The 26685-nt window shown below is 40.9% G+C and overlaps 1 protein-coding gene across 2 annotated transcripts in view; it reads right to left on the bottom strand.

The window, feature by feature from the left end:
• Nucleotides 1–26076, bottom strand: part of INO80 (INO80 complex ATPase subunit) — a 113372-nt gene extending 87296 nt beyond the window's left edge. For both annotated transcript variants that reach the window (XM_056133677.1, XM_056133675.1), the window contains exons 1-5: nucleotides 25333–26076; nucleotides 4444–4629; nucleotides 4043–4212; nucleotides 3876–3943; nucleotides 698–865 (exon numbers count right to left, since the gene is read on the bottom strand). In XM_056133677.1, the coding sequence (XP_055989652.1) occupies nucleotides 698–865; nucleotides 3876–3943; nucleotides 4043–4212; nucleotides 4444–4586 (549 nt within the window). In that variant the 5' untranslated portion in view covers nucleotides 4587–4629; nucleotides 25333–26076. The remainder of the gene's footprint in view (nucleotides 1–697; nucleotides 866–3875; nucleotides 3944–4042; nucleotides 4213–4443; nucleotides 4630–25332) is intronic.
• Between the last annotated feature and the right edge of the window lie 609 nt (nucleotides 26077–26685).

The raw sequence follows: 26685 nt of genomic DNA on the forward strand, positions 1-26685 counted from the left end.
TAAATCTCAGAGCTACCCACGCATGAGATTGGATCCACTGAAAAACCCACATATGCAGGACTTGTGACTGAAATCTCCAGGCTCATCCAATCTCCCTTTGTTCCTCCCATCTCCGTATGCTTCTGGCTTCCAGGTAGTCACATCCACAAACCGCCTCTGGGCGCCATTGAGGTGCATTAACAGCCATGATCGAGAGACTCATAAATGAATCTCAGAAGAGAGCAACACGCTGCAGAGATGCCGCTGGACCCCAAAATCACCATCTGACATATTAGTGATCCCTAATACAGGGGTTAATGACTCCACGAAGAGATACAATTTTCACATACTTTCCTCTAAGGAAACCTTTTTGAATCATTTTTAGTCAATTGTTCATAACAAGCAATACCATATGGTATTTAGCATAAATTATTTAGCATCTGCCTTTGGAGTAGGCTTAGGTTGTGGTGGGAAACTTCAAAATAATGGTGATGGGAAGGTGTAATGGTGGTGAGAATGGTGCTGAAATACTGAATGTAATCAATCACTGTAAACGACTCTATGAAAATAAAACTAAAAAAAAATTCAATACCATACACCTAAATGCACTGTAGCACTGACCTTCCGACACCTAAATATGAAGTTAAAATAATTAACCTAGAATGACTATAGATCAGAGTACTCAGCATGAAGGTCTGCATTTCCCTCAAACTCTCACCTCCTTGTCTTTGCTATACTTAGTCTGATGAAGTTTCTTGTACTTGTGCAGCCGTAGCATATTATGAAGATCTTCTCTACTGAGATTGAGTTCTTCCTCCTCTTCTTCTTCTTCACTATCTTCACTCTGAGAATCTGCCTCACTGGACTCATCACTTAGCAGAATATTCTGGAAAAAGGAGGAAACGTAAATGGGACTTCTACTATAAAGCAGATTCTCTTTCAATTAAAGCATCTTTTCCTAAAAGTAAAAAATACCTGAAGGACAGTCATTCCAATTTCCTATCTACTGTACCATTCTTCACCAATTCAATAAAACACAAAAGCAAAGAGTGCCATTACACTTAGTGGGTATGAATTAAGCAAATACTAAAACATAGAAATGCTATAAATGGCAACAAGACCAGATTTTACTACTTCCACATAAAGCCAAACACCAAGGCAAAAAAAAATTAAAACCAAAACCAAGTGGTATAAAGGAATATAAAAAAGCAAGCTATGATGGCAAGTAATGGAATCCATTTATTGATAATTGGATAAACAAAATACATTCATGGTATTATTTATACACTAAATAGTAATTAATATATATTAGAAGGAATGAACTATAGAGTGCTACAATATGAATAAGCCTTGAAAACATTATGCACTAATTGAAAGAAATCAGATGTTTTATTCTATTTCTAAGAGTCGCACGCAGGCTGGAGCAATAGTACAGTGAGTAGGGTGCTTGCCTTGCACATGGCCAAGCAGGGTTCAATCTCCAGCACCCCATATGGTCTCCAGAGCTCCACCAAGAGTGGTTCCTGAGCGCAGACCAAGGAGTAAGCCCTGAGCACTGCTGGTATAGCCCCAAAACAAAAACAAAAAAGCAAGTTGCATGCTATGTGATTCCATTTATATGAAATGTCCGGAAAAAAATCCATAAAGACAGAAAAAAGACTGGTGGTTGGAAAGGACTGAGGAAACAGAAATAGAAATAAAAAAAGATTGCTAATGCAGTGTTTCGTTCTGGAGTAATTAAAGGTAAAAGTTGTACAAACAATATGAATGTACTATATCAACAACTGTAAGGTACCATGGTAGAGAGATAGTACAGTTGGTAGGGTATTTGCCTTGCATGCAGCTAAACTGGGTTTCAATCCCTGGCAATCCACATGGTCCTCCCTGTGCACCACCAGGGGTGATTCCTGAGTTCAGAGCCAGGAATAACCCTGAGCACTGCTGAGCGTGGCCCCCAAAAAAGGGGGAAAAAAGGAAAAAAAACATGAAACGAAAGAAACACCAAAAAGTCTGTAAGGCACCAAAGTAGTACAGGGCTTTAGAAATTTGTTTTGCATACAGCTGACCCTGGTTCAATCTTCTGGTACCACATGTCCTGAGTATTGCCAAGAGTGACCCCCGAGCACAGAGCAAAGAGTAGCCTGCAAGCATCTCTGGGTGTGATATAAACTTCCCATTTCAAATAAATTTCAAATAAATTTAAAAACTTTAAAATAGCAGATCTGGGCCAGAGCGATAATAGAGTTGAGAAGAGCACTTATCTTACGCAGAGCTGACCCAGGTTTGATCTAGGTATGATTCCCCAAATCCCACCAGAAGTGATCCCTGAGTGCAGATCCAGGAATAAGCCCTAAGCACCACTGAGTATGGCCCAAAATAATGGGGAAAAACAAAAGTATCTCTTATTGGTATTTAATTATATCTCATTTTGCACTAGGTAGGGAGTTCAGGAATTGCATGCTACTGAGGATCAAACCCAGGGGCCTCACATTTTCAAGGCAAGTGCTCTACCACTTGAATCACATCCCCGGTCCCAATATTACATTTCTTAAAATTTTTTTTAAATTTTGGGGCCACGCCAAGTGATGCTAAGAGTCTGGTTCTGCACTCAGAAATCACTTCTGGAAGTACTCGGGGGATCATTTGGGGTCAAACCCAGATTAGCCAGTTTGGCAAGGCAAGCACCCTACCCACTGTACTATGTCTCGGGCCCTCTTTTTTTTTTTTTTAAATGTGACGGTCAAAAATTTTTTGCATTCTTTATAACTCCAATTCTCACCGATATGAAGAAAACCAAACTTTTTGTACACAATTCTTTTACAGGTGCCTAATAATGATAATAAAGAAAATGAAAGTTATCTGAACAAGAAAAATAAGAAACAGAGAAATAACTAGAATAAATGCCAGCCTTAACTGAATGTGTCAAATGACAGTAATCTTAGAAAACTCTAAATGAGATTATACCACTTCTTTAACATGGTGTACAAAGCCCTAAGTGACCAGGCCTCCTAAACTTATCTACCATCCCCTTACTCACTATGCTCTAGATGTTATCAGCTTTCTTTTTCATACAAACAAGATAATTCTTTTCTCAGAACATGTAATTGTCCCTTCTGATTAAAATTAGCTTATACCTTCACGTGATCTCACTTATCATTCAGAAATTGACTGAAATGCTGTACCTTTTAAAAAGCAATTAAATTTATTCTTGGGCTGGAGCGACAGCACAGAGGGTAGGGCGTTTGCCTTACTCGTGGCCTACCTGGCCAAACTGAGTTCGATTCCTCCGCCCCTCTCAGGGAGCCCAGCAAGCTACCGAGAGTATCTCGCCTGGCAAGCTACCCGTGACGTATTCGATATGCCAAACACAGTAACAACAAGTCTCACAATGGAGACTGGGCCCGCTCAAGCAAATCAACGAACAACGGGAGGACAGTGCTTTGTCTACAGACTTAATTCTAACTACCCTTTATTAGAATATAGGTTCCCCAGGGCAGGAACCCTGTCATTCTACAACAGTATTTGGCACGTAGAATATGCTCAGTCAGGATTTGTTGAGTGAACTCAGGGACTGATGAGAACTAGATTAATTACTCCACCAATCATGTGAGCGATCAAGGGCAAGCATCTTACTGATATATTTTTTAAAATCTAGACAAATTTCTACCAATGTTCAAGAAGGTGTCAGTAACTTTCCCTTGCATTTGCAATTTTAGTATGTTATTTAAATTATAAGAATTATAAGAATTCTCAGAGCCTGGCAAACTACCATGATGTATTCGAAATGCCAAAAACAGCAACAAGTCTCACAATGGAGGTGTTACTGATGGCTGCTTGAGCAAATGAACAACGGGAGGATAGTGATACCGTGATAAGAATTTTGCCTTATCTCTTACCTTTAGCCACTTTCTGCTTTTCTTCAACTTAGAGAAGTTATATAAATTCCCTTTGTCAGATTTCGATTCTGAGTAAAAAAGAAACAAACATAAAGAATAAAAAAATGAAAAGGATGACTGCCCCAAGAGAATCATTAGTATAAAGAGGGGTTTCACATCACACTGACCTGATTGTAGAACTCCATTCAGTGAGTATGTGTTTAACATTCCAGAATTGCCTGATCCAGAAGGTTCACCAAGCAATGAATTGGAAGGCTCTTCCTTAACTTGTATTAAGGGATCCCCAGACTGGGGCAATAATGGGTTACTGTCATCCAGTCCATCTTCACTTTCATCACTATAAATTGAAGAAAGGTGAATTCAGTTACAGTCTTGCCAGCAAAATAGATAATAGAATAGTAATTCTAAGTTATGGTTAAAAAAACATTACAGAAAGAGGCTGATAATCTGAATAAGTTGTTTTTTTGAAAGGAAAGAGAAAAAGAATATATCAAAAACTATAAAAGATATACAGAAATAATGGGAATCAAATATATACTCAAATACTTGGGAGGATGGAATGGGATACCTAGAAATATTCCTGTTGAAGATGGCTGATGTTTGTCGCAGGAAATGGTCCAACCGGAGGGCCCTCTCCAGGTACTGAAGATAGAGGGGCTTTGCCAGCTCAGTACAGCCGCCATCGTCCCCGGCACCCAACTCCGAGGCCATAGAACAAATCTGTCTTCATGCACAAGGGTCTCTGGATGCACAGCTGAAGAATGGAGATAAGTAGTGAAAGATGAAATACTATTCAATCTCCCTTTATTACGTCTGCTTGCTTTCAATGTGAGGAGAAATGAGAAATGAGACACAAGACAAAAAAGGAGGAAAAAAAGCAGTCTCTAGAATAATCATGATCAAGCTCTCATCAGACACTAATGCAAAGGCAGAAATAAAAAGGAGAACAAGATGAGATCAAAGTATAGAAAGGTGTTATATATTACAGTAAAAAAATTTGGAAACAGTATAGTTAAAATTATACTCACTTCCCATGCTACAATTATTCATAACTATGAATGAACAACTACCAAAACCTGAATCACAAGGTCCTGTTATACACTTCAGAGGAACCCTTGTTCTCATAGTACCACTTTCAAAACAGTTGGACTCGTTCTTTTCCTTCAGTTTTTATGGACACACCATGATACACAATACTATTACTGGTAAGGTTTCATGCATACAGTGCTCTAAAAACACACCCTCCCTCCACCAGTGTTGACTCCCCTCTACCAATGACCCACGAACCTCTCCATCCATTCCACACTACACAGCTGATTTCTATTTGACTTTGTATTTGGGGATGAAGGTACATATTCCCTTATACTTATTACAAGGGAATAGATATATTCTCAGGTTATTTACAGTCCCCTATAAAAATTCCAGAGTATAAGACTTAGAAAATGTTTTTAAAAACTGGAGCAAGACAGTATATTTCATATAAAAAACTTCTGCCTTGTCAAAACTTAAGAGGGTAAGCGAAAAATAAATACTGACATAGCGTAGAGCAATGATCGACTATCTGACATACAGATGAGTACTCAATAAATGGTAAATTATTTTTAGAAATTCACAATTAAACCTAGTAAGCTTTAAAGGAAACCATAACATCTTTATCTTGTGCTCCTTTCATTATAAAGTTTCAAAATAATTTTTTTCTCTTAATGTTAAAAAGCCTCCTCCCCACCCAAACTGGTCCTTATTGAAAACCTCAACAGAAATTTCCTTCATGTGGGGAATGGTAGGAGGGGAGAGGCTCTCCCAAGAAGTGCCAATATTCCAAGGGCTGAGGAATATTCCAAGCAGTACTCTGCCCAATGCTGCTCAGGTTCAAACAGTGCTGGGTATCAAATACAGGGTCTCCCTTGCCTGCCCCCTTTTGGTATCTTTTTATTAGTTTTTGAGTCACTGGTGGTGGTACTCAGGACTTATTCCTGGCTCTGCATTCAAGAATCACTTCTGGCAGTCTCAAGGAACCATATGGGGTTGAACCCAGGTTGGCCTCATGCAAGGCAAGAGCCCTACCTGCTGTACTATTGCTCTTTCCCTTTTTTGGTTTGGTTTCTTCCCCTCCACCACCACCCCCAACTGATGTGCTTATTCCTTTTGTTTGGGGGGGGGGGGGGTGGAAGGGAACACCCACCTGTGCTTAGGACTTACTCCTGGATCTGTACTCAGAAATCACTCCAGGCAGGGTTGCAGGACCATACGCATGCCAGAGATCAAACCCAGATCAGCTCAGTGCAAGGCAAATGCTCTACCCATTATGCTATTGTTGCAGAGCCTGGCAAGCTGATTCTTAATAAAGCTTCAATAATCTGGGCAGTGTGGTACTGATATTAAGATATCCACATAGCCCAATGGTATAAAACTGAAAATCTTTTATAAATAATTTTTTTTCAATTTATTTTTTTTACTGAGGTAACAATTTTACAATTAATTTTCAATGAAGTGTCAGGAAACGAAGGTCTTTTCAACAAGTTTTGCTGGGACGATTTAACATCCACACACAAAGAGATAAATTTAAACCTTTACCTCATACTGTTAACAAAAACTAGCTCACAATGGTTCAAAGACCTAAAAGTTAAATTCAAAACTATAAATTTCTCTAAGAAAGCAGAAGAAAAACTTTTATCACTTTTGGTTGGGGAAAAAGTTCTTGGGTATTATTCTTGGACTGTTACAAGGACCAAGGAGCATATAATTGCATATGAAAACTACAGTGAAAGTTACTCTATCAAAAAACAGTAACTGGGTTGAGGAGAGAGAGTTAAGAGAGTAGACATAGGGACTGGAGCAATAGCACAGCAAGTAGGGCATTTGCCTTGCACGCGGCCAACCTGGGTTTGATTCCCAGCATCCCATATGGTCCCCTGAGCACTGCCAGGGGTAATTCCTGAGTGCAGAGCCAGGAGGAAGCCCTGAGCATTGCCGGGTGTAACCCCCAAATAAAAAAGCAAAAAAAAAAAAAAGAGTAGACATAAAGGAGTTGGAAATGCATAAACCCACACAGTGATAATGGCCACACAATTTTGTAAATGTGCTGAAGATCACTGAGCCACCAGGCTGAGTATCACAGGAGTGGCCCCTGTTAGAAGAAACTGAAGATGGTGGCCATAGTGACCTAACCTGTGAATATTTTTTTTCCCCTTTCTGTTCCTGTCCAGCCCAATTACTGAAGAGTTACTTTTAAAAATAGTTCTTTTTCAACCGCCCGGTGTTACTTTGTAGTCACCCAGTCACTAATCCTTCAAGAGCACATCAATTTGCAGATTACTTTCACCCAAAGTTTTTGTTGGTTGGCTAGTTGCTGGGATCAAACACAGGATCTTCATCATGCACCATGCACAGGTTCTACCACTGAACTACTCAGCCTGCTAAGATTTTGTTATAAAACAACTAATCACATGCTCTGCTGTGGCTGATGGTGAAAATGGTCTTAAGGCTATAAAGTATGACTACAAAGTAACACCGGGCGGTTGAAAAAGAACTATTTTTAAAAGTAACTCTTCAGTAATTGGGCTGGACAGGAACAGAAAGGGGAAAAAAATATTCACAGGTTAGGTCACTATGGCCACCATCTTCAGTTTCTTCTAACAGGGGCCACTCCTGTGATACTCAGCCTGGTGGCTCAGTACTCAGGTCGGAGAGCTGAGGGCAGCCTGAGTCTCAGCAGGAGGTAGTAAGAAGTCATCAAGAATACAACTGGAAGAAGTTGAGGACCATGTGGAGATGGCAATTGAACGCAGGTCCTTGTACATGTCAAGCATGTGTTTCATCCCTTTAAAGCCACAGGCTTGGCCTTTCTTGTTTTGGGGTCACACAGAGGTGCTCATGGCTTACTCCTGGCTCTACACTCAGAAATCTCTCCTAACAGGGCACAGGGGTCATATATGAGACCAAACCATAAACCTAGGCAGCTGTGTGCAAGGCAAAAGCCTTACCTGACATATATACATATATGCTATCTCTCTGGACCCTTGACCATTTTTGATGCCCATCATCCTCTCATCAGACTCCAACCCCAACTTTGCAAATCTTGCAGTCCCGACAATCAAACTGTGACTGTAGCACTGTAGCACTGTCCTCTTGTTGTTCATCAATTTGCTTGAGCAGGCACCAGTAACATCTCCATTGTGAGACTTATTACTGTTTTTGGCATATCAAGTATGACATGGGTAGCTTGTCAGGTGTTGCCATGCAGATGGAATACTCTCGGTAGCTTGCCAGGCTCTCCGAGAGGGGCAGAAGAATCAAACCCAGGTTGGCTGCGCACAAGGCAAACATCCTACCCGCTATGCTATCGCTCCAGCCCCAAACTTTAACTACAGTCTGTATTTTACAGAAGCCCCAGGCTTCAATATCTTTTAATCACCTTTTTAAGGTTAGTATGTTGTCTATGTAACCCAGATACTTTGGTCAGTCTTTCAAAGATACTATTTCAATAACTTACATTTTCATATCGTATCTTTGTCTTTCTCTTCTTCCCAACGAGAAAACTACAGTTATGTTAACCTAATCAAGCAGCAATTATCCAAGTTCAGCAAAGCACTTGAAGTTTCTCAACAACTCCACTTATTTCTTATCAATTGTTTACACACTCTACAAAATACATTTCAAACATTTCCCCTCTTTCTCAAAATTCTGAACTCTTTCCCTCTATTCTCAGGAGAGCCTGAGGAACATTTCTACCTTTTTTCATTCTACTGTAACTCACTTTCCTCTTCTCTATGGTACCTAAGTCACACAAAAAAGTAGACTTTGTCAGTTCACATTTGTAATACTTCAAGGTGATTCTGCATACTGGTGCATAGATAATGTCATGTGTTATGAGGCATGCCCAACCATTCAGATATTTTAAGAATTATGTATCCAGGGACTGAAGCAATAGTACAGCGGGGTAGGGCATTTGCCTTGCACTCAGTCATCCTGAGGTCGATCTTCTGCATCTGATATGGTCCCTCGAGCACCAACAGCAGTTAATTCCTGAGTAGTCAGTAGTAACCGCTCAGGGCTGCTGAATGTGGCCCCAAAACAAACAAGCAAACCAAAGAAAGATAATACATATACAAAACATTCCAAACAATGGGCTGAAGCAATAGTATAGAGGGTAGGGTGCCTGCCTTGCATACAGCTGCCTGGCCACCAGGGTTCAATCCACCGCGACCCCTCCTTCCCCCCCCCCAACAGCATCTCATATAGTCCCCCCAATCCCCACCAGGAGTGATCCTATGCACAAAACCTGTAAGTGCCTTACTCCTGGAAGCCCTGAGCACCACTGGGTGTAGCCCAAAATCATAAACAAAAAGTTAAAAAATAAAAAAGGAAAATTTAACATGTTATTTAATATATTCTAATTTTTACAATTAAGACATCATGGGCTGGAGCGATAGCAAGGCGGTAGGGCGTTTGCCTTGCACGCAGCCAACATGGCCGACCCGAGTTCGATTCCTCCGCCCCTCTCGGAGAGTCCGACAAGCTACCGAGAGTATCTCGCCCGCACGGCAGAGCCTGGCAAGCTCCCCGTGACGTATTCGATATGCCAGACACAGTAACAACAAAGTCTCCAATGGAGACGTTACTGGGCCCGCTCGAGCAAATCGATGATCAACGGGAGAGCCTTTACTTACTTACTTTACTAAGACATCATATTTCTATTAAAGATTATTTAAAAGAAATATTACATAACGAAAGTTAGACATATAGCTTAGCTAAAGAATACTTGCCTTGCATGAATGAGGCCCTGAGTTTGATCCTCAGCAAAAGAGAGAGAGAGAGAGAGAGAGAGAGAGAAACACACACTAATGATATATTAAATGTTACCTATTCAATTCAGGGGGAAATGGGGGGGTATTATGAAACGTATTAATTAGCATAAAGGAAGAGTAGGGTTGGAAAGAGTTGTCAGAAATATTCTCTCTCTCTAATCACTGTTTATCAGAAAGGATGGATGTAAGGTAAACAGTATTGCTGACCAATTCCTGCTTCTGAACACCTTATATCCTTGAAAATACCTTCTTTACCTCCCTAATTGAAACCTTTTAATTCAGAAGAACAGAAATACCAAAATTCTGTCATTCTTCCTTACTCCTTAGAACCTGAGTTAAGGGGCTGTAGCAATAGCACAGCGGGTAGGGCTTTTGCCTTATATGTGGCCAACCCAGGTTGGATTCCCAGCATCCCATATGGTCCCCTGAGCACCGCCAGGGGTAATTCCTGAGCAAAGAGCCAGGAGTAACCCCTGTGCATCGCTGGGTGTGACCCAAAAGCAAAAAAAAAAAAAAAAAAAAGAACCTGAGTTAATACTGTCACGGGGCTAACTCTCTAGTCTCAACTTTACAAAATACCCATTCTGCATTGCAAGAAGTTTGCTGGATATCCCACCATGACTATTCCCCCAAAAAACTTAAACTTCTTATCTATCCCAATAACAGAATTTATTAATAGGAAAATCAGCAAATAGTCTTGGAATCTTTTTTATAGTTTCCGCTATTCTCTTCTATACTCTATTAGTTCCTACATTTAATTAATCCTATTTTTTACAAAACGTAAAAAATAGGGTACTCAGGGCTTACTCCTGGCTGGCTTTATATACAGGATTTACTCCTAGCTGGCTTGGGGATCATATTGGGTGCTGAGAAATTAAACCCAGGTCAGCCACATACAAGGCAAACACCCTACTTGCTGTATTCTTGCTCTGGCCATTAATTCTTTTGGATGATGTCCAGAATTTGTCCTTCCTCCCCATTACTAATGCTCTCATTTGGGTTCTTATCATTTTACACCTAGACCGCTTTCTAATTTATTTGTCTTTCCACCTCCAAATTCTTATTCTAATTCACCCTCACAATTAATGCCAGATCAGTAGTCTCAAAATCCAATAAAGTATATAAATTCCTCAGCCTGGAATTCAAAGATTTTTATCATCTAGCTTCAAGCTATCCTTCTCGTGTAATCTTTCACTATTTCCCAACATTCCAAATTAAGAATACCCAGAAAATGTCTCCTAATTTGTTAGGCCTACTCCTATCTTCAAGAGCTCTTTTAAAAAGTAAACTGATTACAGATTCATACTACCATTTCAAATGACCTAAGAACTATTAATCAATGTTTCAGATCAATTCACCACTATTTAGCCTATTCTATACTCTGAACTGACAACTACTTAATTCTGTTTATCCCCAAGTGGATTCTGAACATTATTCACTTCCTGTGAATAGATTCATATTCATAGTAATATGTCTGCTTTCAAATCATAATCACTTCTATCAGTCCACCCTACATGTGTTCATGTGTAATCCTGAACCAGTGACTATGCTCTGAAAATAATACTATTATCTCTGTGGATGCCATCTAACCCCTGTCCTATGTAAGATATTACCTTATAATATAGGTCTTACCAGGTTAATATATTACTATTATTATGGCATTATATAAAGGTCTTGTCAGGTTAAATAAAACCCCACAAAAACAAAACTAAGTATTCTATTCCAGAAATCACTTTTTTTTTCTAGTATAGGTATCTTCTTTCTACTCTGACTCCTAAGCAGTTGTTTATGGAACTGTATACATATATGCCTTTTCTCCCATACTTAACTATAAACAGTTTGGAGAAAGAGTCCCTATTTCATGGTGGGGTGAAGTACTCTGTACATAAATATCATAAACGCTAACATGTTTCTAACTACATTACCTAAGCAATCTTTTTAGAAGTTCCAGTTTCATGTAATCTGATTGGTTCTGATAATTCAAATGATCACATTACTTTGGCTTTTGAAGACATAGTCATTTTAAGTGTCAAGACCATGAAGTTCTATTTCTAATGTTACATTTTACTTCAAGATAATCTGTAATTAATGACTCCTGAAAGTTTAAATAAAACAGACCAAAATATATAAAAAAATCAGGTAACAAACAAGCAGAATGGGTGCAATTACTCATTAACCAATTGTGCTGGACAGGGGAATGCATGAATTATCACTTCTAGACAGGAAACTAAAAGACATCTGCACCAATTATCAACTCTTTCTGAAAAGATTTTCATCTTGCTCCAAAAAATAAAGGCACCTATTCGGAAAGAAAGTCACCTTGTATCTGGATAGAAATGAGAAGTACTATTGAAATGAGAGCCTAGTTTAATAAAAAAAATTTTGTTTGGTTTCATTTAAATAATATTTTTGCATTTGGTTTCATGTTGGAGGGGACCACACCACTCTGGTGCTTGGGGATCACTCCTAGCAATACTACGAAAGATCACATGGTGCCAGGGATTGAACGCAGGCTCCTATATGCAAAGCATGAGCTCTAGCCCTTTGAACCCTAGTTCCTAAACAATTTTATCTTTAAAAAGGGAGGTTGAAGGGTGGAGCAATAGTACAGCAGGTAGGGCGCCTGCTGTGCAAATGGCCAATCCATACGTGAGCACAGAATCAGGAGTAAAGCCTGAATACTGTCAAGTGTAGCCCAAAAACAAAATAACAAAACAATCTGGGGCCTGAGTGATAGTACCGCGGGTAAGGCTTGTGCCTTGCACATCAATCTTTGGCATCCCAAATAGTTCCTGAGAGCACCACTAAGAATGACTCCTAAGCACTGACAAATATGGCCCCAAAACAAAAGTACACAGAAAGAAAAATTTAAGTAAAATTACAAAAAATAAAAAGGAAAGCTGATGACTGATTAAGTGCATGATATATAATAACCACCACATAAAGTACTACAATTGCAATAAAAGGTAAAAGGTAAAGGCCCTCCCGTTGATCGTCGATTTGCTCGAGCGGGCCCAGTAACGTCTCCATTGGAGACTTTGTTGTTACTGTGTCTGGCATATCGAATACTCTCGGTAGCTTGCCGGGCTCTCCGAGAGGGGCGGAGAAATCGAACTCGGGTTGGCCATGTTGGCCGCTTGTAAGGCGAACGCCCTACCCGCTGTGCTATAGCTCCACACAATTGCAATAATGGCTAGTAAGTCTTTGTCCTTAGAGCTACAGATTTAGACTTACGATACACAACTACTTTCACCTCTAATTTTTCTTTACATAGGTGGCTGTCTAAAATTGGTTCCATACCAGTTATCTACAGAAGCATTTTTTCAAGGTCTGATTCTCTGATACTAGCTCAAGATATTAGCAGATGTCCAACATGTGTTTATTTAGATTTGGGGGGGGCTATACCTGATGGTGCTCATGATCTACTCCTGGCTGTGCATTCAGGGATCACTTCTGGTAGGACTTGGGGAACCATATGCAATTCTGGGGACTGAACCCAGGCTGGCTGTGTGCTAGACAAGCATCTTATCCATTACACTACACTTTCTGATCCCCGAAATGCCCAACATTTAACATTTAACATATAAAAGAAATTAAACCTAAGGGGTTTTTTTTCAGTTTTTAATTTGCTAATATGATATTGGTCTCTCTCCAAAAGGAATTCCAAAGTTATATTATCATTCTTTGGCCAAATAACTATCAAAATATCTCAGAGAAGATCAGAATGGAAGTTACTGATTTAGACAGTTATCTAAAAAAATTCATAGTTGTCTATAAATAATTTCAAAATTTACTAAAACTAGTACAGAAAAATGTTTAATAAATACATAGCCTTTTTTGTAGTGAAGTAAAAACAGATTTTATTTGGAGACTTTTAGGAAGGGGAGGGAGGAAGAGAAAGTGGAGAGCGAGAGTAATGATTTCAAGAGAAAACATGGGCTTCTCCAAAGATGGAGAAAACCCCTGTACACATCTTAAGAGGGGAGATGCAGGTTACATGTGTTCAGTCATGTGGGCACAAGCAGCACATGGGCTCAGGCAGCATATGCACCCAATATATAGCTTTTATTAAAGTGTACAAAGGACTAAATATAGTCTGTACCAAATTATGGATGAAGATTATACAAAAGGTTAAGCATTGGAGCCAGAGAAATAGGATAGCAAGCAAGAAGCTTGCCTTGCAAGCAGCAAACCCAGGTTAGATCCCTGACACCCCACAGAGCACAGCCAAGTGTAGGTTAAAACAACAATGAAAAAAGTCAAGCATTAAGTAACAAAGTTTCCCATCTTTGTGCTACTGTTACACATTCTGTAGCAAACCCATGATGACTAAATGTGATCTGGGGAAGTAGACCTACACTTTACAAGGATAATTTGCAGGGCTATGTGACAAACAGAACAAAAAAATAAAACAAAGTGAAATAAAGAAAATGGAATCTATACCATTTTAACAAATGGAAATTAGACCAATAAAAAAGTGAGATGTTGACCAAAGAGGTAATTGAAAGGCCACAGTTCTCATTTTGTACAGCAGTAGGGTAGTTTCCTTGCATGGAACCAGCCCCGGTTTGATCCCCATATTGTGCCCCAAGCCTTGGGCACCAGGAATGATCCCTGAACAGATTCAAAATACACCTACTGGTTGCAGCCCAAACCCCTCATCCCAATTCAGATTTAAGAACTAGACACACATCCTAGAGAATCTTGAATAAATGAAATAACTTTAGCTTATTTGAGGGCCACAGATATAGTTCAACAAGCTAAGCACATGCTTTGTACGCAGGAGGCCCACTTTTAATTTTAATTGCTGGTAATGTATGGGTTGCCTAGGCACTGTGGGAGCAACTCCAGAGTGCTTCCAGGTATAGTCCAAAATAAATAAATAAATAAATAAATAAATTGGCTTGCTTGGAAATTACTTGTGAAAAATAAAAAAACTCCATACAAAGTGCTAGAAAATGAAAGATCTCAATGTGCTAGGAAAATTTATCAGTCCTGTTTCATTAACTGAAACTTTGAGAATGAGTAACAAGAGAGACAAGGAGAGAATGCAAAGTTCTGGAGCAGGTACTTTACATGCAGGCAGCATGGGTTTGATCCTTGATACCATATAGTCCCCAATAACTGCAGATTGCAGTCCCAGAGCACTAGTCAGGAGTAGCTGCTGAGAAGTGCAAGTGTGGCTTAAAAAACAACAATCAAAAAGATAATAAAAAGCAAGGGTGATTCAAAACAACCAATATTAAAAAAATTAACTTTATGAAAGTTTTCTTTTACTAAAAGACTTTTACTTTTTCTTTTACTAAAAACTTTTTCTTTTACTAAAAGCCAGTTTTCATTTTGGGAGTGAACACACTAGCCAGTGTGGATAGTCACAGAATTGTGTAGAAACAATGTGTTCTCCAAATGAATCTAAGTTTGGGTATTTTCACCTAGGAAAAATGCATCTGTGAAAAACCATATCTTGAGGGTTCTAGGATGTAGCTTAGTCTTAGAGCATTTGCTTTGCATGTGTGAGGTCCTGGGTTCTATCTGAGAACCATAAAAAAAAAAAAACAGAAAGCATACAGCTGTACACTAACTGGGTATGATTCATTAGGTATTTGAGCCATTTAAGTGTGTTGATTTTATTACCATTAAACATAATTTTTCTCATCACTATACAACCCACAGTTTGAACAAGGTGTGTTCTTATAAAAGTAGATGATCAAAAACCACCTGTTAGACTTTCTCCTCTATTCAAAAAGAATTGGGGTGGGCCTCATTACAGAGAATTCCAAATGGGAATTGAAATTATTTGATTCTATTTTATCAAATGTTATTGTAATAAGGAGGCTATACATACAAATTCCATTTAGAAACATGCCCAAACATTTCACGCATATCTATTTTATAAATGCTTTTGTGACATACATAATTTTGATGACAAAATATCATACCTCCATTCTATAAACAAAGTGAGTTTAAAGAAGCCACAACACCAGAAGTAGCTGAAATAGAAAGAGAATTCAGGAAAGTGCTACTGGAGTATTCCAAGCAGTATATATATTTAATCTATCAATGTTATTTATCTATCAATGTAGACTTACACTGATTTTACATTAAGGGTTCTAATCCAGTGCAGTTTTATTTTGCTGCTCAAATTTTCCATTTTAGCCACTGGGTACTTGTTTTCAGTTGGCTCCTGTGATCTATTGACATACCTTTGTCATGTGGTTCTTCTTGGATGGTGGTTGTGGGAGCACTTCCTTACTTTCTGGCTAAGATGCTCCAGGCTCATCTTGTACATTTCCTGCTTAATACTAGAATTAGTCATTTCTCCAAGAAACTCCAGTTGCTTTTACTAGATAACGGTTATTAGAAACCAAGACCTTTGCCCTAGGAATGCTCCTGGGTTTCTTTTAACCTCCTCAGAAGATAGAACACAGAAACATACGTATGTATTTAAAACCAAATATGTACTCACATTGTAAATATTTCAACAAATAATTATTTGCCTCTGTATAAAGCTAAACACAATTTATATTGGTATCTCTAATCCACTATCATATAGATTATTGCAGTCTCCTTACCCTTTTTTTGGGGGTGGGGGGGGGTCACACCAGGCTCATGCACTCAGGACTTACTCCTGGCGGTGCTTGAGGGACCATAGGGGTGTGGAAATCTAATCTGATTCCGCTGTGTGTAAGTCCTACCTGCTGTGCTATTGCTCCAGCCCCTCCTCATCCTTCTTGTCTGTAAATTCCTACTCTGATGGTGAGAAATTTCCCATCATCCATTTACTTAATGTTCAATTGCAGTGTATATGCTAGCATCAGAATTAACATGTACTCCAGGGCCATAACTTTATCAATGAGAACACTTGTGTGCTAATGAGCAGTCCCTTGTGTCTTAGCACTTTCCAAGGTTATGTACACTCCTCACCAGTCTTTTAGTAGGTTCTTTCATATTCTCTACTCACAGTACGCATTTCTACCTGAGATCCTATAACAGCTTTGCACAGTCAGGTTTACACTCTGTGCTAGAAAATTCTATGGATTCTGGTTTGTTTTTCCGTTTTGTATTGTTTTGGGGGCACACCCAGTAGTGCTCAGGACTCACTCCGGGCTCTGCACTCAGGGAACCATATGGAATGCTGGGGATCACTCAAAGTCAGCCATGTGCAAGGCACGGTACCCTTCTTCACTGTACTTTATCTACCATTCTGGCCCCAGGTATTTTTTTTTAACTGTGTGTTTGGGACCACCACACCTGGCAATGCTGGGGTGCTAGGGATCAAACCTAGATTCACGAAATGCAACGCAAGTGTCCTACCCACTGCAATATCACTCTGGACTCCAGATTTAAAAAATTTTGTGTATGGGTTATATTTGGGGGCCACACAATTGTGCTCAGGGCAAACTTCTGGCTCTGTGCTCAGGGCTCATTCCTGCCACTGCTGGGGGTGTTGGGGAGTCAAACGCAGGTTGGTCACATGCACAGCAAGTGCTATATCCCCAGTACTATATCCCCAGCCCCCCAAAACTATTGATTTTGACAAATATATGTTATAGGTCCACCATATAGTAGCCAACAGAATAGTCTTATCAAGCAATGTTTTACCTGAATTAAGGTAAACACAGTCTCCACTCTCCAGCGTGGTTGAATAGAAAAAGTCTGAAGTCAAAAGCTGAGTTCAGGGGCCGGAGTATAGCATAGTGGGTAGGGCGTTTGCCTTGCACACGGCCGACCCGGGTTCGATTCCCAGCATCCCATATGGTCCCCCCGGGCACCGCCAGGGATAATTCCTGAGTGCATGAGCCAGGTATGACCCAAAAAGAAAAAAAAAAAAAGGCTGAGTTCAATGCTTTTGACAAGCATTATAAGCATTATTTCTTAAGACTACCAGCTATCGTTGGGGGGGGGGTTGTTTTTGTATATTTTTCCAGTACCAGAAATAAAATCAGAGCCTTACATATAGAAAGCAAGCATTCTACCACTGAGTTATACCCTGACCTTATTAGCTATCTTTTTTTGTTTGGTTTTGGGACCACAACTAGGGACGTTCAGGGGCTACACACAGCTCTTTGCCTGGAGATCACTGTTGACAGTATTCAGGAGATCATGTAGTACCAGGCATAGAACCGGGCTTCAGCACACAAAGCATGTGTTCAGTCCGCGGGGTTCTCTCTAGGGCCCTTAAGTATCATTTTGCTTTCATTTTTGAGTCACATCTGGCAATGCTCAGGAGACCATATGTGGTATGGAGGATCAGCCCACTGTACTCTTTTCAGCCCTTCAGCAATTAAGAGCCCAACAGCATTCTGTAACTTGAGGAGTTCATTTAAATGACAATACAGAACAGGTATGAAATCCTTACCAGGGGGTCAAAGTAATGCAGAGAGAGGGGGAGAGGGCAGTAAGGGAGAGAGGGGGAAAGAGGGAGAGAGAGAGAAAGAGAGAGAGACAGAGAGAAAATTACTTGCCACAGAGGCAGGCAGAGGATGCAGGTGATGGGAAGGAACCTGGGGACTCTGGTGCTGGGAAATATATACTGGTGGAGGGATGAATGTTGGAATACTGTATGAATGAAATCCAGTCAACAGCTTTGTAAGCGTCTATCTCACAGTGATTCAATAAAGTTTTAAAAAATTAGATAACCTCAAAGATTTTTTTAAAAAAAAAGTAATGCTGAGCACTTGAGCACTTCACATTGATTTTTTTAAATTTATGTCTAACAATTTTCAGTTTTTCTATATGTACCATTATTTCCTTTTTTTTTTCCTTTTTGGTTTTTGGACCATACCAGTAATGCTCAGGCATTACTCCTGGCTCTACACTTAGGAACTGTACCTGGCGAAGTGAGGTACAATCAGTTTGGGAGTGATAGCACAGCGGTAGGGCACTTGCCTTGCACACAGCCAACATGGCCGACCCGAGTTCGATTTCTCCGCCCCTCTCGGAGAGCTACCGAGAGTATCTCGCCCTCATGGCAGAGCAGAGCCTGGCAAGCTACCCGTGATGTATTTGATATGCCAAACACAGTAACAACAAAGTCTCCAATGGAGACGTTACTGGGCCCACTCGAGCAAATCATGATGAACAACGGGAGGGCAGTGACAGTGACAGACCATATGGGATGCCAGGGATTGAACTAGAGTCAGTCCTGTACAAGGCAAGCACCCTACCTGCAGTGCTCTCTCTCAGCCCTGTTATTTCCATTTTAAAAATTGGATTGCTTTTAGATATATATATATATATATAAATATATATACATATATGTGTGTTTGGGCTTTTTGTGTCATACCCAGTGATGCTCAGGGTTACTCCTGAAAGTGCTCAGGGGACCATACAGGATGCTGGAGATCAAACCCAGGTTGGCTGCATGCAACGCAAACATCATACCCACTGTATTGCTCCAGCCCCTAAATTAGGTTTAATATTTGGAGACAGAGGGGAATCACACTTGACAGTGCTTGGAGGCTAAATTCAGGTTCTGTGTTCAGGGAACCTGGGTGCCAGGGATCAAATCCAGGCGTATAGCATGCATGCAAAGTATACATTCCAGTCCATGGAGCTACCTGACTTAGGCTAAACACTATTAGACAATTATCAAATAGTCAGGATGTTGCTGAGTCAAGACTTTTACGGAGGATGAAGAACACTGTACTGCCTGCGTGTCATATCCAGTCTGCTTCCCATTATATAAATCCTGACAGGTAGAATGGCGTTTATATTTTTTAAATAAGTGGGAGAGCATGTTATTTCATGACACATGAAAACTGTACGAAATTAGTATTTCAGCGAGCATCAAGTTTTACTGTACTCTCTTAGATATTGACTCTGGCTGCCTCTGACTCTACAAAAGTAAAGTTGAGCAGCTGCAACAAAGATACGAGTAGCAAAGACTGAATATTATTTGAATAGAAAACTTTTCAGAGTTTAGCCTAATACAGTCTTATAATGATTATGAAAAGGCTATTAAGACTCAAACTATTATTAATATCTAAACTAAGTACTCAGAGCCTAAAATAAGAAGTTCAATGTTGTAAAAGAAAGCATCATTTGAGTTATAATCTTAAATAGAAAAGTATTTGTTAATACCAATTGGCATCCAATGAACACAAATGTTAATGCAGTTAATATTCTCTTTGTTGATTTATTTCTTCCATGCCCTACATTAGATCTGAGATATTTTCTAATCATAATAAAAAAGTTCTCACTTCAATACTTCATAAACTAAAACTCTAATTGCTCTATCAAAACAAAATCTTACAATTATAGTTAATACTTGTTCAGAGTGCCACGTGCCAGGTGCCGTTCTAAGTATTTCTATGTATTTATTTCTCACAACTATCTCTATAAATTAGTTACAACTAATAACAGATGAAGAAACTGGGGCTTAAATTGTTGCCAATTTAAGAATTTTGGGCGCTAAAATTTGAGCCCCGGCCATCTGGCTCTAGGATTGAAGAGGTTGGGCCATAGTAGATAACTACTTAAAAACACAGGTAATATGGCAGATTGAACTATTTATCTTTAATACACAAAAAACAAACCAAACTTATATTTTCTGGGGAAGAGGGGAGCCAGGGAGCATGACCAAGGCCTCATATACACAAAGTATATGCTCTACAACTGAGCTTATATCCACTGACCCTCTTTTAAGCAAACTAAAAGAACATCAATATATTTTTTATAAGCACTTCAAGAGAAATATTTAGGTTCATACTTCTCTGTGTTATTTAAAGAGTTTGTATAACTGGGGTCAAGGAGTTAGCTGAACGGGTTGTCATGCATGCCTTGCATGGGGGAGCCTTGGGTTCAAACCCTCCGCTCACAGCATGACTCCCCTAGACACTGATCTAGGATCAGTCCCTAAACAATACCAAGTGTGGACTGGAAACAAAGTTTATATAACTGGGTATGATGTTAGAGGTGATCTTAGCAGAGCACCTCTGTACTCTTCATACATACACAAACAACTGATTCATGTGTATACACCCTACAGTTTATCACAGTCTGAGTATGGTAAATAATTGCTCAGAAAATTAAAAAAAACATTCAAAGGTATTCAATAAATATTTATTGATATAATAAGTTAATGAAATAAAGAGTTCTTCCATAAACCATCAGGTAAAATAACAGTAAAAGGTTTGTAGACCATTTAATCAGGACTGGATCATAAAAGTTTCTGTCTATAACCCATCAATTGTGTCTGGTCTATTTTTGAGTCTGAACTACCTTTTGTGCCAATAAATTCTACAAATAAGCTACTCATAATTTATGCTAGCAAATAATATTCATCTTTCAAGTTAATTTTACTTTTTCAAGATTACTTTTTGTGCTCCCTAATTCAATACATAGTCCATCCCAGTCTTCATCATTCCATTGCAGAGTCAAATTTCTTTGATCTTCATATAAAGAGCTCACCATTACCTTCAAGATCTATACTGCCATTTTCTGGAAACTTCCCTCTTGCTTTAGTGGTTCTTCCTTGATGTGCAATGTAACGGAAATCCATTCAGTAAAAATAGATATATTGTTGTTTGATACCTCAATATGCAGTCCATTTTTAAATCTTATTTTTAGTATCTCTCAAGAATAACTTAATAATTTGTTGGCCTGTCAACATTCAAACATTTCTTAGGAAGAAAGTAACCATTTAGACTGGAATTCTTTTCACTATTCTGATGTTCACTAATCATCCTTCTATTCATACACTAAGATATGAAAGATTTACCCAGTTTATCTTACTTAGGCACTAACTTCTTACCCAAAAAGCAAGCTGACAGACACATAGCCAGAGATCCCTAATTTTTAATTATAAGAAATATTTTTTAGTTCTTGAATATCCTGAGAAAACTCTATAAGCCATGCACATGATCACTTACTATGAATAATTTTCCCTTTTCAAAATCAAAATTAAATGTGTCATGGTCCTTAGCATGTTCATTTCAAAGATGAAAATAAACACTGAGCAATACGCGGTTTTACTTTATCACTAAGAAAGTGAAAACTAAAAAAAGTTCAAGAACACACCCAGTAGTAAGAAGAACTCAATATTAAATCTTATAAGGCTCCAAACCAGTGTCTTTCTACTAGATCTCTCCTTAGTTTAACCATTACATGCTTTTTTCATAGAAGTTTATATTGTGAACAAGATTTTAAGTCAATAATCCTATTCCTTGTTATAAAAGCTACCAGTTTGCCTCATAAAAATTTACAATGTGCCTGGGATTCTCTAGAGCAGGACTTATGTTATAGTTCATGAATTTGTATAGAAAAAAATATGTATTGGACTGCCAGGGCAGGGATTACTAGGGGGAGTAGGAAAAAAATGTTTATTTTTACTGATCTGCAATTGAAAATGACATTTCCTTTAATTCTGAATGTAGGCAGTATCCAACAAGAGTAATCAGGACAACTATCACCAGTTGTTATTTAGTTTAACAGTTAAAAATTCTTATAAGTTATATTTTAATAAGTGAACTCTATTTCATACACTAAAAAGTAACATTCTGAGAAAGGATTCACAGGTTTCCTTATCCACAAAGGAGCTCAGAACAAAGAAAATAAGAACCTTACAAAGATTATCCCTTGAGTAATGGGCAAGTCATGAAGTTCACATTTTTGAAAATGTTTTAAAATAAGTTTATGATTTATGATCAGTAATGTTTCACTTTTTGAAAATGTTTTAAAATAAGTTTATGATTTATGATCAGTAAATGTTTGACTGGTATAGCTATTTTTATATACCTATATACCCAGAGTTGTGTAAAAATTTCTTGGATAAAAAGAGTACCAAGTGGAAAAAGAACTTCTGTAGTCTGTTTAATATGAATAAAATATGAATTTTATATGAAATTTATAAATTCATATGAAATTTAACATGAATAGTGCTTAGTTCTAGTCTTTTTTTTCTCATTTTTTAGATTTGCCAATTGTATTTACTGTAACAGATCTCCCACAACTGACTTAATACATATGGAAAGCTCTCTTACATACTTGTTAAACCCAGGCATTGAGTTTCTTTGTAGCCAACTTTTCAACCCAAAGAAAACCTAGGGTTTGATGATTAGCAAGTGAATCAAAGGCTTCAATAATTGAAATTCTGAACTCAAACCAATTGTATCATGATTAGCAAGTGAATCAAATGCTTCTTAACTGAACTTCAGACAAAGTACTTCTGTGGTCTGAATGTTTGTGCTTCTCCCAAATCCAAGCGGAAATTCTAAACCTCCAAGGTAAAGGTGGAACTGGAGGTCTCATTACCATCACTGGACACCCCAATGTGTTTAAGAAGCATTAGGGACTATACTGTTCTTTTTTGCATGCTATCATACAAAAATTCTTACACTTAAAAATTATTTTGTTTTATGGTTTGGAGGGCCACACTCAGCAGGGGCTACTTCTGGCTCTCAAAGATAGAACCTGGCAATGCACAGAGCACAGAACCTGGAACTCCTGCATACAAAGCATGTGTGCTGAGCTGAACTCTGAATCCCCAAATCCATCTTTAAAACTAGTCACCGAGCAGGAGAGTATAAGGGTTCAGGTGCTTGTCTTGCAAACTGCCAACCCACATTCGATCCCTGGTACCAAATATGGTCCCCTGAACACCTCCTGGAGTGACCCCTGAACAGACCATTATGTGTGTTCACATCCCCCCCCACCAAAGAACCTCGTGATCAACTTCACTTATTTTTCTATACGAATTCTAAATTTCCTGTTAATCCCATTCCACCTGAAAATGTACTGCAAAACCACATTTATATTTTGCGTAAAACTGCATTAGTGTCATGTTAACTCCCTGTGCTAGTGGTTTGCTGGGTTGATTTTGGGAGGTGGGGATGGGGAATGCTGTAAAGATATAAACTAAAGGTCTCACACTTCATACTCCATGACTCTGGACTACTCCCTAAATCAGCTTTAATCTTCTCTAGTCCTGCATCAACATAAGAAGTGTAAAGCTATTACTTTCCCTAAAAACTTTCACTAAGTGAAACTGTAACACTGGAGTTTATGGTCTGTTGCTTGTACCTAATCAGGTTTCCACACTGATAAACTCAAATGGCTTTATTAGTCATAAATTTTTCTAAGCAGATTTGGACTCTTCAGCTATTCCCTACCAAAAGGACCAAACTAAACAAAAAGAATAAACTAAAAGAATACAGTTTAATCCTTCGAAGCACAATTCATTTCGGAATCAAATAGGTATTCAAGTTTTACCATAAAGCATAACTTCAAATTATCATTTTACAGAAGGGGTTGATAAAGTCAAGCATAAAATGCAATAAGACTGATGCCAGGATGTACTTTGTGTAAAGGGTAGGAGCGTTGTGAACATGAGGCTGGGCACCAAAATACCAGAAAGGCAACTAGAATGGAGTATTAGGAGATAAGTAAGAATGAAGTCTCCTGAGACATGTTACCACATGGAAGAAAACCTCAAATACTTCCGATACAAGAAACCACTCACAAAAAAGGCACATATCCATTTATGCAAAGTGCCTCCAAAGGAAAATCGAACAAAGAAAACTGATTAGTGATTTTAAAGAGGTGGAGGGAATAAGGAAGTGCCTGCTAAGGCTTCCTCAGGGCAATGAATGAGAGAATTGGTGAGAACTGGGCAATTCTATGAATGTACTTTAAAAAAAAAATCACTGACTTGTACGCCTTAAAAGGATGAGATTATTGGACTGATGAAATTTCAGTAAAGCTTTGACTTCATTTTTTTTAAAGGTTGCCAGTAAGGAGCCCCAAGGAGTATTACCCCGGGGGAAGACAAACCCTGAAGGCATAGACTGGAAAAGAAGTGAGGTTCGTGGGGTCAACCTCCCAAAACTGTCTCGTCCATGCCTACCAACAAAACACACGGGCTCGAAACTGGGCAGTGAATTAAGAGAAACCGGGGCGCAGTTGGCTGTTAACTAAAACAGCGAGCGCTTTCTTCGGCTCTATCACTCCCAAACTGTAGGGGGCTTCCACCCTCGTGATCACGGAAGTAGTAGTTTTCACCGGCAAGCTCAGGAAGGCATGTCAAAATACGGTGACAATTGCCTGGACGGCCACACGAACGCCTCAAAGTCCAAAAGGGGTGTCACCCACACGGCCAGGGGCCCGCGCACGTGTTCCGCGGCGCCCACCCAACACCCACGGGCGGCGTGCGCCCTTCACCCACATCCCAACTTGCGCCCCGGACACTGACAAGCCCGCCAGCCCGGGAGTCTCGTCAGTTTCCAAGCTCCGCAGCAGCCTCCCCAGTTTCCCCGCGCCGAGCCGCGCCGAGCCCCGCCAGCCCCCGCCCTGCCCCACCCCACCCCCAAACCCACACACGTGTTAGCCCGACGCCGCCCCACCGGGTCCCACGTGCACCTGATCTAACACACACCCCACGTGTGGGCGCCCCACGGGCTTCCGCGGCTGGCCGAGGTCACCGCGTGACCCCGGGTCTCCAGAGGTAAGAGAGGCAGAGGACGAGGCCCAGGTCCCCGAGGTCCCTACCCCGCCGGGAGCGTCCACACCCACGCTCCCTACTAACCCAACAAATCCCAGGGCCGGGGGCGACGGCCCCTTTAAGACGCGGCCCAGCCGTCGCCCGCAGAGAGGGGCGCAACGGGGCCTACACGACCCCCCTCCGTCCACCCGCCCACGTCTAGTCGCCTCACCTCGGGCCGCCGGGCCCCGCCGCCGCAGCGGCGGCGGAGGGGGGGGCGGGGTGCGGGCGGGGTCCGGAGGGGGGGGTCGCCCCGCCGACGGTGGAGCCGCGCTTCGCTCTCCGAGGCCGTGGGACGGTGACTGCGTTGGGCGTGGACGCTCCTCGCTCGCTCCCTCAGCGGCTCCTGGGACCCCAAGATGGCGGCGGCGCTGAGGCGGCTGCGGGCGCTGGGCCGGCGGCGGCGGCGGCCACTTTCACTCACTGAGAGGAGCGGAGCAGGGACACGGGGAGCCATGGCGGGGGGGAGGAGAGGCGCCATAGCCAGGCCAGAACAATCGAGCCGCTACTCTGCTGGCTAACCCCCGCCCCGCCCACGCTCGCTGCTCGCCGCCGGCCCGTGGCCGCCTGCTGTGCCGCTGCCGCCGGCCTCGTGCAACTCGCACCCCGCCGCTGCCGCCGGACGCCCCGCGCGGACCGGGGTTCGCGGGGGAGACCCTGATCCATGCCATCTGAGTGCAGATTGGTCGGGGCTGGGGCTGGCGAAGATTGCCGAAAGGCGGCGGGGAGGAGGAGGAGGATGTCGTCGCTAGAGTGAGCAAGCAGATCTCGCGCGAGCAAACGTCGCGAGTCCTTTCCAGGCCTGCAACCGCCGGAGAAAGGTTACTTTTCCCGGAAGTAACGTCAATCGAAACGGCCCGGGAGCCTGGGAGTAGTCGCTCCCTCTGGCAAGAGGTGAAAGGGTGTTCGTGCTTTCGTCTGCTGGGAGCCACGCACGCTTAGTGGGACCGCTTGAGAGGAAAGAGTCTCGGGTCTGATACTGTATCCTGTTTCTGGCCCCTCTGGGCCAGGTTGTACAACGTTGACGAGATACCTGCTATGTAGAGCGCCGCTTGAAACTGTAACTCGCTTTGTGTCCGTCGCGCTGTAGACTCGCGGACTGAGACTCAGTCGTGGCTTCCGTGGAAGCTTTGGGATGCAGGAACTTGGCGATCTAGACCTGTCATTTCCGAGCGACTCCCCGTCCTCACACGCACGTAGTGAACCTCAGGAAAGGGAATAGTTCCTAGGTGATAACAACGCCGCCGTCCGAGCCACTTGCTGCCCACGTTTACTCAAGTGAATGCGCCTCTAAGGGATCTGTAGTGTGAAGTCCATCCTAACTCCTGATAAGAATTAGAATTTGCAGATTACTGTGCTCTTTCGTCCACCTCCCGCCCCATGCTTTGATCCCTTTCACGTTGGCTCTCAGCGTTTCAGTGAAACTGCCTCATGCCTAAAATTCACTGGACTTTTAAAAAGTTGACTTTGTGCGCTGATTGCGTTCTTTATAAGTGCGAGACCCAGGTTAGATCTCTGGCACCAC

Source organism: Sorex fumeus, unplaced genomic scaffold (assembly GCF_029834395.1).
Source record: "Sorex fumeus unplaced genomic scaffold, SorFum_2.1 ptg000098l, whole genome shotgun sequence".
NCBI classification, from domain to species: domain Eukaryota; kingdom Metazoa; phylum Chordata; class Mammalia; order Eulipotyphla; family Soricidae; genus Sorex; species Sorex fumeus.